Source organism: Peromyscus maniculatus, chromosome 7 (assembly GCF_049852395.1).
Source record: "Peromyscus maniculatus bairdii isolate BWxNUB_F1_BW_parent chromosome 7, HU_Pman_BW_mat_3.1, whole genome shotgun sequence".
NCBI classification, from domain to species: domain Eukaryota; kingdom Metazoa; phylum Chordata; class Mammalia; order Rodentia; family Cricetidae; genus Peromyscus; species Peromyscus maniculatus.
In genome coordinates this window covers 111197498-111211052 of record NC_134858.1, presented here as the reverse complement: position 1 = coordinate 111211052, position 13555 = coordinate 111197498, and the positions used below count along the sequence as shown (strand labels likewise).

General features: G+C 41.2%; 1 protein-coding gene across 2 annotated transcripts in view; it reads left to right on the top strand.

Moving 5' to 3' along the window:
• Pdcd6ip (programmed cell death 6 interacting protein) overlaps positions 1-13555 on the top strand; it is a 57994-nt gene that overhangs the window by 29222 nt on the left and 15217 nt on the right. The window contains exons 7-10 of one of the 2 annotated variants that reach the window (XM_006970267.4): positions 1983-2099; positions 7964-8186; positions 8946-9069; positions 12188-12365. In XM_006970267.4, coding sequence (XP_006970329.1) covers positions 1983-2099; positions 7964-8186; positions 8946-9069; positions 12188-12365 — 642 coding nt within the window. Of the gene's footprint in view, positions 1-1967; positions 2100-7963; positions 8187-8945; positions 9070-12187; positions 12366-13555 lie in introns of both variants that reach the window. The other variant, XM_006970266.4, reaches the window with a different exon arrangement.

Sequence of the window (13555 nt, the reverse complement as noted above, 5' to 3'; positions counted from 1 at the left end):
CTCACAGTTTTAATCACTGTCCTGTTCTCTTAAGGGTGAGCCTTAAAGTGCAGAAACAGACACAGGATAGAAACCCTAAGTCCATCTGATTCCTTGATTAGAGTTAAGTTTTACCAGCAGGCATAGGACATTTGGCCACTAATGGACGGCTAAGGAAAAGCAGCTGTCCTCGCCACATGCCACAGGAAGCATTGCTTTAATGGAAGCTTTTCTGAGGGGTGATGGAAAAGACTGTGCAGAGGTGTCTTATAAATGACAAAACACGTGACCAACTGGGCAAGTAGAGTTGGAGTGCTTAAGGTCATGCTTTAAACACCGGCAAAGAAGGACTTTCCTTTTTCTTGTCTTTTTTTGTTTTTTCGAGACAGGGTTTCTCTGTGTAGCTCTAGCTGTCCTGGATCTCGCTCTGGAGACCAGGCTGGCCTCAAACTCACAGAGATCCACCTGCCTCTGCCTCTTGAGTGCTGAGATTAAAGCCATGCTCCACCATTGCCTGGCATGAAGGACATTTTAACTGCTCTCACTCATAGTTGGACAAGGAATTGGTTATCTGTGGTAGCAGGTGATGTTTGTAGGAGAATCTGTGAGTTTATGTTATTCAGGGATCTTCATAAATTATGAAACCATAGAAAACATAGGGTACAGCTAAAAGTAAATATAAGGTGCCCAGCACTACGTGAACAGTGGAGAGCTAATGTCAAGATGTATGGATTGAAGGCACAGTGGGCTTGAGATCATTACTGGGCACTTGCCTAGCTAGCACCTAGGACTGGGTGCGATCCACAGCACTGCCACTGGTCCCTCCCCCAGTTCAGAAGTTTGCTCAGGACGCTTGTAGGACTCAGAATCTCTCCATATTTGGCTGCATAGCACACTGTCATATCCTGTCACAGTCCTGTCATCTCAAAGGTTTGGAAGCCAACTCTGCAGCATTCCTGGGTCTTCTTGGACCATCTTTACCAAGATGCTCCAGTCTTCCTTGAGTACCGACAGTTTCAGACTACAATGTGTTTGAATTTCTCCTTTCACTAAGTCTCCTGAGGTATTTTCACCATTAGCAGCAATTCAGTTCTAGTTCTAACAGGATGTCTGTAAGTAGTGGCTCAGTGCTGGGGTTTTTTCCTAGCAGACGGAGAACACTCATGGTAGCAATTTGGTTCTCTATGTAACAATTACCCAGTGTATTTATTGGATTTTTAAAAATACCACGTACTTCAGAAAGGCAGTGAGATTGCAGGATGCGACTTGACAAGTGGCTTTCTTGGTTCCTGTGTTTGGATTTAAGTGCATTAGACTATAGTTATTTTAAAAATAAATTAGGGCAAAGTTACACTTTATCATCACAGTCAGTCACTAGTGCATTTGTATGTCTGGGATGTAGTTTTGAGTATATAATACTGAAATGTTAATATTTATATGATACTAAATTATTTTTTATTGGCTACCATAATCTTTTTTACAGTCTCTCAGCATATGAATTTAAGTGAGGACTTACCTTACTGTCTTTTGTCTTTTAAACATGACGAAACAGTCAGCTCTAGAGCAGTTTCATTAGTATATGTGAGTAACTGTGGTGTAGGTCCCTGAAGGCTGGGTAAGGGGCTAAGAAAGCTACTAAAGCTGGGCTTGGTGTTCCTCCACGGACTTCCCAACTCTTTCCAATGCATGCCTTCCTTTCTTCCTTGTAAAAAAAAATGCTGATTTCCTACTCCATAGACTGAGCTTCAAAAAACCTGATTTGGCTTCACTTAACAGTTTAAAACAACAAACAAGCCTTAATTTTAACTGAAAGAAATGAATTCATAGATGGCGATTCCTGCAAAACCACAAGGTCTTCTCTGCTCACACCTAATGACTAACCTATCTAAACCATTACTGGGTGATTGTAATTTCTGTCTCCTCTCCTTTCTCTTCCTGCATCCTTGTTGTCTGTGATGGTTTGTGTGGTTGGACTCTCCCCTGGTCAGTATTTTTATTTCCAGGAGGTATTCCCCACCCTGGCTGCAAAGCAGTGTATTATGCAAGCCAATGCTGAGTACCACCAGTCAATCTTGGCCAAGCAGCAGAAGAAGTTTGGGGAAGAGATCGCAAGGTTGCAGGTGAGTCTCTTGGTGATAAATGTTTAGGTGACATCCTTCTCCTGTTTCTGACTAGTGAGACCCAGTTTGCCCATAAACACTTCCCGTTCATTGTCTTTATCAGAGGCAAGTGATGATTTTCATCCTTATACTTTGCCTACAAGCATGTTTTGCAAAATCTTCATGTATCTGAAAATTGCATTTAAATTTTTATTCCGTTCTCTTACTTATCCATTCTTATTTTAAGATATGTACTGCTTAACTTGTGTTGTAGGCTTATAAACTGGAGATCATAGCCCCACAGTTTGAGAAGGATATGGAGTTATACACTCTGGTCTTTTCACTGTGTGGTTCTTTTCCTTCTACACTGTGGGTATGCAGTGGGTGCTTTTGCACATGCACCGTGCGTGCGTGCATGTGTGCGTGCGTAGGCCAGAGGTCAGTGTCAGGTGTCTTCTTCAGTCACTCTTCATTTTGGTGTTTGAAAGAGTTTTTTTTCCCCACAACCTGGAGCTCATTGTTTAGGCCTAGAGTGGCAGGTCTCCTGGCCTCACCCTGAGCTAGGGTGGAAGTGACAGGGTCTTAGGTCTTAATTAGGGTTTCTGTTGCTGTGAAGAGACACCATGACCATGGCAACTCTTGTAAAGGAAAACATTTAATTGGGGTGGTTTACATTTCAGAGGTTCAGTTCATTATCATGGTGGGACATGGCTGCATGCAGGCTGACTGCAGGTGCTGGAGAGGTAGCTGAGAGTCTACATCAAGCAGGCAACGGGAATGAGCTGGGAGTGGCTTGAGCATATAGGAGACCTCAAAGCCCGCCTCCACAGTGACGTACTTCCTCCAACAAGACCACACCTCCCCATCAAGGCCACACCTCCCATTAATGCCACTCCCTTTGGGGGCCATTTTCTTTCAAGCCACCACACTTTGTGACCAGGATAGCTTCACACTCCTGATCTTCCTTCTCCAACCTCTTGGGTGCTGAGGGTCTAGGTTTATTTCACCATGCCCTGTCATATTTTAACTGTCATGAATAATCTCACAAATTAGAAGTATGAGCCAACAAGTATCCATTATGTTTGTTGTATTTGCTGTTTTGTTTTCAAGACAAGATTCTCTGTGTAGCCTAGACTGGCTTCAAACTTGGGATTTTCTGGAATCTTGAATGCTCAGAGTACAGATAAGCTATTATCATCCTTTCTTCCTGGCCTACCTTTTTTTTTTTTTTTTTTTTTTTTTTTTGAGGTAGTGTAGCTGTCCGAAAAAGTAGCTGAGGCTGGTTTTGACTTTGAATTCCTGATGCTCTTACCTCCTCCTCCTCCTCCTCAGTGCTAGAATCACAGCAGTGCACTTTATTTGATGCTGGAGATTGACCCTAGGTAGCTTTGTGCATGGTGAAGGAGCACTCAAACTTCTGTTGGTGTGGTCTGTTGGTGATGTTTTCTTTGATTCATTGAATTATTTTATTTCTATTTTTGTTATTTTTTCTAACATACATTTATTTATTTGTTTATTATTTATTTTTTGAGGCAGGGTTTCTTTGTGTAGCCTTGGCTGTCCTGGAACTCTCTGTGTAGACCAGTCTGTCCTGAAACTCACAGAGATCTATCTGCCTCTGCCTCTTGAGTGCTGGGAATAAAGGTGTGCATCATCACCACCACCTGGCTTTTAACAGTTTTAGTTTACTGGATTTTTCATTCATGGTCTTGACTTTCTCATCTGTGTTGCTGACTTTTTTCTAGGTTGTGAATTAATTTCTTTACTTGCTCTCCTTGTTGTATCCTCTGAAGTCATGGATTATTAAAAATAATTTAATTAATTTACTTTATGTATATGGGTGTTTTGTCTGCATGTATTTCTGTATACCATGTGTGTGCAGTACCTTTGGAAGTCAGAAGAGGGCATGTGATACTCTGGAACTGAAGTTACAGCCGCAGGCCACCCTGTGGAACTGAACCCACTTCCTCTGGAAGAGCAGGCAGTGCTTTTAACTTCTGAGCCATCCCTCCAGCCCCATTTTTAGAAATACTTAAAAAATTCTTTGACTTGCCTGGCGGTGGTGGCACACACCTTTAATCCCAGCACTCAGGAGGCAGAGCCAGGTGGATCTCTGTGAGTTTGAGGCGAGCCTGGGCTACAGAGTAAGAGCCAGGACAGGCCCCAAATCACACAGAGAAACCCTGTTTCAAAACAAACAAACAAACAAACAAACAAACAAAAAACCACAAACAAAAAACCCAAAAAACCCAAAACAAACAAACAAGAAACAAAACCCCCCAAAAGAAAAAGGAAAACATGAATGTTTTCAATATATTTTCTGAAAAAAGTCAAATATTACCAAAAAAGTGAAAAAGAGGAAGCACATGGGCAAATCCCTAAATGGATAACATGCTGGAGTTGTATCTTTCTGTGTCCTCTGAGGTGGGGCCCCAAGGGTAGCTGTGGGGCAGAGGTGTTAGCTGGCTGTGTGGTCCAGCTGAGTTTGGATTGGACAGTGACTGCTGTGGGACAGAGCTGCCTTCACCCAGATTCTCCTGTTGTCCTGAGATTGCCCAGTTCCTACACTCTGTGGTGGCTGATGGCCTGGCTGTGGAGGACAAGGGAGCATAGCACTGAGCTCTGGACTCGTCTGTCTATCTTCATACTTTAAAACTCACTAAGCATTAAGTACTGTCGTAGAGGATGTGGCTATGGGTGCTGGGGTGCCAGCGTTTAGGTGCTGCGACAGTGTCCTTGTGGGCAGATAGATGGCTCCAGAGATTGATCCACCCCGGGCCGTTTCAATCCTGCCCTTATGACTGGGCAATCTGACTCTTGCACTAAGTACTAGGCCCCTCAGTATCCCATCTTTTTTCCATGGCTTCTTGTTAAGTTGATCTTGCTTTTGTCTAGACTGGTATCTGTTTTACAGTGGTATTCGTTTGTAGACGAATTTCTAAGTGGTCTTATTAAATAAAAAACATGGAGCCACATATAAGGGTGAAAGCCTTAGAGATCAGGGAAATAGTGAGAACCACCAACCAACTTTACCTCACCAGCTCTGCAGTTCCCAAAAAGTGAGCTACTTCCTGTCTACCTGTGACTTTATTGCGTTGCTGTTCTGCTCTCTCATTGGCTCAGCCCAGCTACCTCACTTCCTTGTCACTGCCTATCTGTACAGACCTTCAGGCCTCTATGGTTGATACTGGGATTAAAGGCATGTGTCACCATTTTTACTCTGTTTCCTAGTATGGCCTTGAACACACAGAGACCCTGCCTGCCAAGTGATCAGATTAAGGGTGTGTGCTACCACTGCCTGATTTTTGTGTTTACTTAAAATGGCTTGCTATTTCCTCTGATCTCCAGGCAAACGTTATTTATTAACATACAAATAAAATATTACCACATACATTGTTTCTGATTTGATCTAAGCAGTTCCCACAAAGGATGATGTCCTGTGCATTCCACTTTTCTGTGCTTTTGATGATATTTTTTTGATGATATTTGTTTTGTCAATCCTTGTTTCTCTGTAGTTTTATATTGATCTTAGGTGTTTTAAGGTATAGTGTACATATTGTATGTTGTTAGTAAGAGCAGATTTATTTCTGCAGTTGCTTCTTCACATTAGGGGTTGTGAACTGTATGTGCTGTGTGGATTTGTTCTCAGTTACTACTTACTGGATATGCAGTTTAGCAACTCTGTGCCTTCCTGGTAGATAAATATACCTCCTGGAAGTAAGTTCTTTCTTTATACCCGTGGTCCTGGTGATACTGGTGGCTTTTGATTTCTGCTTTGAGGAATTTTACCTGTTCATAGTAAACATAATACCAACTTTGGGAGTGACCGTTTTTATTAAGTTTAAAGAACTGTGTATTTATTAACAGAGCAAAAAGAAAGGGAACATTGAGCCAGCATACAGTGCTCAGTGGTAAAGGCACTTGCCGCTGAGCCTGATGACCTGAGTCCATGTGGTGGACGGGAAGACCTGACTCCCAATCCTTTGTTGTCCTTTGACCTCCATGTGCTTGCAAAAAAAACCAAAACCAAAAATAAAATAAAGACAAAATCCCCACACAAATTAAAAATGAAAACACCATCATGACAATCAGTTTTCTGACCCTACAACGATGCTTATAAAAGCTTCCTGGGCCACGTCTTGGAGACTCAGCCTGAGATGGGTTGGTTGTGTTGCATTTGGTCCTGTGATGAGTCAGGGCCTCCTGGTGCAGTGTGCAGAACATTTCACCTACGGCAGTGGTGCCAAAGAGCAAGGCAGAGGCTGGGATCCCATGTTCCTTCATGGGTGACTCCACTGACTTGACACCTCCTATGAGGCCACACTTCCTAAAGCCTATATTAGCTTCCATGCACTGTGGGCTGAGGACCAAGTCTTTGACTGTGGCCTTGCAAGATGTTTGTCCCAATGACACAACTGTCTTTATCAAATGCTTTGACATTTTCTAATTTAAATTTTATATTTTAGAGAATTATGTGAGCAGATATTAGACTTTTTTTTTTTTTTTTGTAATGTGGTTTTGGTGTTGAGGATTGCTGTATCTCTCATGCATCAGATTTATGCAGTGACATGTTATGTCTCTAACTGTGGAGCTCAAAGTTCTGATAAATTACACCAGTTGTGCTGTTCAAACCTTATTTATTTATTTTTCTTATTTAGTCCAGGTATTGTCTGGTCAGGGATGTTAAAAATCTACTCTGATATGGATTGAGCTACCAGCATCTTATAATTGCTCATATGGCTAGTGTCTTACATGTAGAACTAAGAAGATTTGTGTCTTACAATGGCAGGTGGGAAAACACCTACTCATTTTGTATCTGACAATGTTGACAGGGTTTCTTTGTATAGCTTAGGAGCCTGTCCTGGAACTTGCTCTGTAAACCACGCTGGCCTTGAACTCACAGAGATCCACTTGTCTCTGCCTCCTGAGTGCTGGGATTAAGGGTGTTTGCTACTACTGCCTGTCATTTTTTTTTGAAAAATTTTTATGTATAGTGTTTTGCCTGCTTGTATGTGTACCATGTGCATGCACTGTCCATGGTCACCAGGATTCTCCTTGGAACTGGAGTTACTGATGGTTTTGAACTATCATGTGCATGCTGGGAATTGAACCCAGGCTCTTTGCAAGACCAGCTAAGTGCTTTTAACCACCGAGTCATCACTCCAGACCACCTGGCAATTCTTTTTTTTTTGGGGGGGGGGGTATGTGTTTTGACACAGGGTCCCTCTACATAGCCCTGGAACTCACTACATAGACCAGGCTGCCCTTAAACTCATAGAGATCTACCTGCCTCTGCTTCCCAAGTGCTGGAATTAATGGCTTGTGCCACCATGCCCCACTTCTACCTGACAATTCTTTTCTTTTAATATTCTATCTGCATTAGAATTTGAGCCTTACATTTGTGTCATCTTTTCCCCTTATTGGTTGATTTCCTGTGTTGCGGAGTAACTCTTGATGAGTTCCACTTTTTCACTGAGAGGGTGGCTTGTTCAGGTTTTTGCTCATGTGAATGGCATGGAGGGAGTGTATCTCTGGTCACTGATATCTGTGGTTTCAAGACCCTCATCTTAGGGCCCCATAAAGACATTCAGTACTTCTTAATTAGTGCAAATAGTTGTGTAGCTTGTAGAATAACATCCAGCCTTCATTAATGTAAGGTTATGTTGATTGATCACAGCTTTCTTTTACTGTAGTTACATGCAGCTCACTCATGTATTTACTGGGATGTCTGTTCTTTATCTTTTATTATTAGATGTTTTATCATGGAATTTCCAGGTTATCCTGCCAAGCACAGCACTGGGAGTCATGAGAGTTTAAAATGCTTGGTAGAGAAAACCTCTATCTTCAAACAAACAAACACTGTATATGTAAATGTTTATTTTTAGCACGCAGCAGAACTGATTAAGAATGTGGCCTCTCGCTATGATGAATATGTCAATGTGAAGGATTTTTCTGACAAAATCAGCCGTGCCCTTACTGCAGCAAAGAAGGATAATGATTTCATTTATCATGACCGTGTTCCAGACCTTAAAGATCTGGATCCTATTGGCAAAGCCACCCTGGTGAAACCCACCCCAGTCAATGTACCCATCAGCCAGAAGTTCACAGGTAGGTCTGTTCTCTAGATGTACTTTAGTCAGTTGGTGTTTTCTCCAGTCCCCCCCCCCCCCAGCTTCTTATTTTTTCCCTCTTACCGACCCTGAAAACCACTCATTTTCCATTTTCCGTGAAGAGCCACCGTACCTGGAGTCTATTTTAAACCAGTATATTTCTACTGTGGTATTTGCATTAGATCAATGTTGTTATAGCCTTCCTTTGATAGTGTAGATATGTCATATGCAATATTTGATAGCTTCTAACAGATCTCCTGCATAATATTTAAGTTGCTGGGAAAGAGTGATTATTTACCTTACTTTGACTTAACAAACAGAAAGTGTTAACTGTATGCCTGTGACTGCTAAGCACTGACAAATGTACTCAGTTTGTCTCTCACAGCAGCCTGTGGCACAGGAACTATTGATGTCTTTGCTACTGGTGACGATGCTGAGGCTCAGAGCAAGTCTGTTTGCCAAGGCTACCTAGCTAGGACATGATGGACTGTGACCACGCAGTCTGTCTAATCAGCAAGTGAGCAGTGCCACTAAGATCACTCATATATGATGACTTCAAAAACTTATGGTAACAAAGATCTGAGAGGAAGCTTTCATTGCTCCTGTCCGTTAGTACAGTGATCTAGAATTCTGCTCACCACTGGCTTTCAACATGATGTAGTTTCTGATCTTATGACATTATAGAGAAAAGGAGTGATCATGTCTGTAGTTGGAGTCTGTTCCATATACCTTATTTAGACCTTCTCTTCTGTTTTAGATTTGTTTGAGAAGATGGTCCCTGTGTCTGTGCAGCAGTCCCTGGCTGTGTTTGGTCAGAGGAAAGCTGACTTGGTTAACAGATCCATCGCTCAAATGAGAGAAGCTACTACCTTGGCAAATGGGTAGGTGGGTCCTGGCCTTCGGAAGCTGACTTAGAGGTTCTTAAGTTTGCTGTTGACTTGTGTTTTGAATAATTTATGAATATATTTTAGTCTTCTGAGCTTGGAAATGAATCCCAAGCAGATGTAGATACACCAACACTTGTTCTTTTGGTTATTTTCTTAAGAAGCCTTAGGTGAACTAGAGTGGGAAGGAGTGGAATTACAGAAAAAAGGTGAGGCTGTTTGACTGCTCTTTAGTATTTCAAGAGACTTATTTGAGGCAAAATGAGTAGAGAAGATCCCTTTGAGATGCATGATTCCGGTCTGATGAGATGGCTCAACAGGTAAAAGTACGTGCTGCCAAGGCTTCTGACCCCAGTTCTGTTTCTGGGACCCACGTGGTGGAGGGAAACTCCTGAAAGTTGTCCTCTGACCTCCACATGTGCACTGTGGCATGTGAGTGTGCACACACATACTCAACAAAAATAAATACATGTAATAAGAAGACTCTTTAAACCATCAGGTACTGTAAACCAATTTTATATTAGATTAAGAAAATATTCAGTGGGTTAAAAATTAGGTATAATTTATCCATAATGAAATGTACTCATTTAAAGTTTAGTTCATTCAGTTTGGTAAATGCATATACCCATGTAACCACTACAGAGAATGTAACCTACATCAGTCCTCATGCCTCCTCCCCTCAGTCCCTCTGTCATTAGTTCCTGGCTACTCTCATGTGCTCTGTGTCACTATAGGTCAAGTTCACTCTCTGCGGTTTGCTAGAAATGTAAGCACTGTAGTATGAACATTGTGCACATCATAGTTTGCCACATTATGCACCATACAGGCTACTAACAGTGCATGTTGCATACACCGTGTGCATTGGCCATTCTGCTTATTGCTGTGATGCAGTATCTGCAAGAAACATCTTGGGGAGAAAAACTTTGTTTTGCCTCATGATTTGAGAGGTTCATGGTAGGGAAGGCTTTTGGGTAAGAGCAACTGGTTGTGGTAACAGGTCATGTTGCATCAGCAGGAAGTAGAGCTGGGCTATCTCAATAGCTTGCCCTCCAGTGATCCACTTCCTCCATCATCTAAGCTTCCACAACCTCCAAAACAGAGCTACCAGCTTGGGACCAAGTGTTGAAGACCATGAACCCATGGAGGACATATCCCATTCAACCCATAATACTCTTCTTGAGTATTTTATCATTATGACACAATACTGGGGGAACTACTTGAGGGAGTGTCTTAGTTTCTTTTCTGTTATTATAAAGTACTTTGACGAAAAAAAAAAAGCAATGTAAAGGGTTTATTTTGGCTTAGAATTATAGAGGGATGTGTAAGGGTATGGCGGGTACCTGGGATGAAAACCAGGCCCTTTTATGTGTTAGGCCCATTTTCTACCACTGTGTTATACTCTTAGTCATTTATTGCCTTTTCAAAATTTAAGTTTTCCTGGGACCAGTGAGATAGCTAAAGGCATTTCCCTTCAAGTCTGATGACTTGAGTTTGATCCCTAAGACCCACGTGGTAGAAGGCAAGAGAGGACTCTTACAGGTTGTCTTCTGACCTCCACGTGCATGTCTCTCTTTCCATAAATGAGTTTAATAAGAAAATGCAAATTAGATTTTTCTTTTTTTTGTTTTTTTGAGACAAGATTTCTTTGGGTAGCTCTGGCTATTCTGAAACTCACTTTTTGTAGATCAGGCTGGCCTCAAACTCAGAGAGATCTGCCTGCCTCTGCCTCCTGAGTGCTGGAATTAAAAGGCGTGCACTACCACTGCCTGGCAAGTTTTTCTTCTTAATCATCTTTTCAAAAAAATCTATTTAGGGTTGGGGATTTAGCTCAGTGGTAGAGTGCTTGCCTAGCAAGCGCAAGGCCCTGGGTTCAGTCCTCAGCTCTGAAAAAAAAAAACAAAAAAACTATTTAACATATTATGTTTATGTGCCTGTATGTATGTTTGTGTACCATGTGAGTGCAGTGCCAGTGGAGGACAGAAGAGGGCGTCAGATCCCTTGGAACTGCCTTTATGGATAATTGTGAGCTGCCATGTGAATGTAAAGGCAGCTGAGTCCTCTACAAGTCCAACAAGTATTCTTCACACCTGAGCTATCTCCTAATCATTCTTGTCTTTGAAGAATTCTTCATGTATTTTGGATGCAAGTCCTTTGTCAGATATTTGTGATTACATATTTTGGCTTTTCATGCTTTCAATTTAAGTGATTACATGAATTTTGTCTCTTTTTTTTTTTTTTGAAACATTTATATTAGTTCCCTCCATCCTATCTATCTACCTATGATTCTACCTATCCACCTCCCTACCTACCCACCCACCTACCTACCCACCCACCTACCTATCTACCTATCTACCTACCTATCTATCTATTATCTATCTATCTATCTATCTATCTATCTATCTATCTATCTATCTATCTATCTATCTATCATCTATCTATCTAAACTGTCGATTCTATCTATCACCTGGTGTATTCCCATCTGGCCTCAGATTTCATCTGTAGCTGAGGATAATCTTGATGTCCTGGTCCTCTTGCCTCTGTTTCTCATGTTCTTTGATTTATTTGCTTTTTTTTTTTCATCATGAATAGTAAATAGGTGTGAATTTCTCTGCCTTTTCATGTAAATGAAAAGTGACTAGAGAGCTGTTATTGTACCACAAAAATGCAGAATGTGGGAGAGTCTGTAATTGACCTTCTGTGTTCTTTGATCTTTTGCATAGATACAAAATTATAATGGGGCATGCACCACTATGCCCAGCAGATTTCTTGCTTTTTGTCTTTTAATTCTGAATTCTGAACTTAAACATCTCAGTTCTTTTTAATTTTTACAATTTTTTGAAAATTCTAGAGTGGCATACAATGAATCTTTGTAGTGTCCATTCCCCACCCCCTTCCTCTAGCTCCCCCCACCTAGTCAACATATCTCCCCTTTCCTTCCCAACATCTATTCTTTAATTATTTTAATTGTATTAATCATTGATTTCCCCCTCCTTATTTTTAATAGGAGCCATCCTTGTGGAGTGCTAATTCCATTGTTGATTTGGGCAGCTATAAGTGACTGCTATTTTAAAGGCAGTGTAGATTTACACATGACACAATGTCTTTTATTTTGCAGGGTATTGGCTTCCCTTAACCTTCCAGCAGCAATTGAAGATGTATCTGGAGACACTGTACCTCAGTCTATACTTACCAAGTCTACGTCTGTGATTGAGCAGGGTGGCATCCAGACTGTTGACCAGCTGATAAAAGAACTCCCTGAGTTACTACAAAGAAATAGAGAAATCTTAGAGGAGGTATGTTTGCAAAGATTGACTTTTCAAGAAGAAACTGTCACCTTGGTGTCTCTTGGATTTCAAGGGGTAGTACTTCTTGTCTGGTCGAGGTCTCTGTGCCTTACTTGCTTTTAGCCTCAGGAAGAATTCTGTTGAGTGAGAATGAGTGTTTTTTTTTTCTTTTCCAAGACAGGATTTCTCTGTGTAGTCCTGGCTGTCCTGGAACTCACTCTGTAGACCAGGCTGCACTCAAACTTACAGAGCTTTGCCTACCTCTGCCTCCTGAGTGTTGGAATTAAAGGTGTGTGCTACCACTGCATGGCTAAGAATGAGTCATTCTTTGAGAAAATAAGTGCATATTAGCTAAATTCTTTTTTTTTTTTTTTGGTTTTTCAAGACAGGGTTTCTCTGCGTAGCTTTGCGCCTTTCGTGGTAGCTAAATTCTTATGACCATTGACTGTTGCATACTAGTAAACTATGGGAATCAGGCTGTTCACTTATAACACTTAATAATTAGTAATTTCTTTTGTGTATAGACATCAGGGTCTGTATTAGATATCAGATTTTTGTTTTTGTTCTTGTTGTTTTTGAGACATTGATATTGTATATTCCAGGTTGACCTTGAACTCCCTATGTGTAGCCAAGGATGACCTTGAACTTCTGACCCTCCTGCCTCTACCTCCCAAGTCCTGTGATTACAAGTGTGCACCATCACACTCAGTTTTTGCAATGCTAGGCATGCACTTTACCAACTATGCTGTAGCCCCAGGTTTCTTAGTGAACATGGAATCACACTAAGGGAGTTAGATGTTTTACAAATATTTATCTATGTATGTCTCCTTTTGTGGTACTAATTGCAACATTATTTTCCTCAGTCTGCAGATAGGTTCAGACATGGGTCCAGCCTAGTGTTCTTACTAGGGCTTTAATCCATAATATTTTGGTTTTTACAGTTGGCTTTTGGGGATTTTTTGTTTACCTTATTTCTTTGAAGAATAGGCAGAGATCTTAAATGCTTACTTATGAATCTTGTGGGTGAGACTATTTAGCTCCCTTTACCATTTCAAAGGTAAGTGAAGTTGAAGTAGTGACATGCTGAGCCTCTAGGGTCTGTAGGGCATGCTTACTATTATGTTATAATTTGGCTGTAATATCACACTTACTATAGCTTGATAATGACAGGAATGGTTATTTTCTTCACCTAGCGTTTC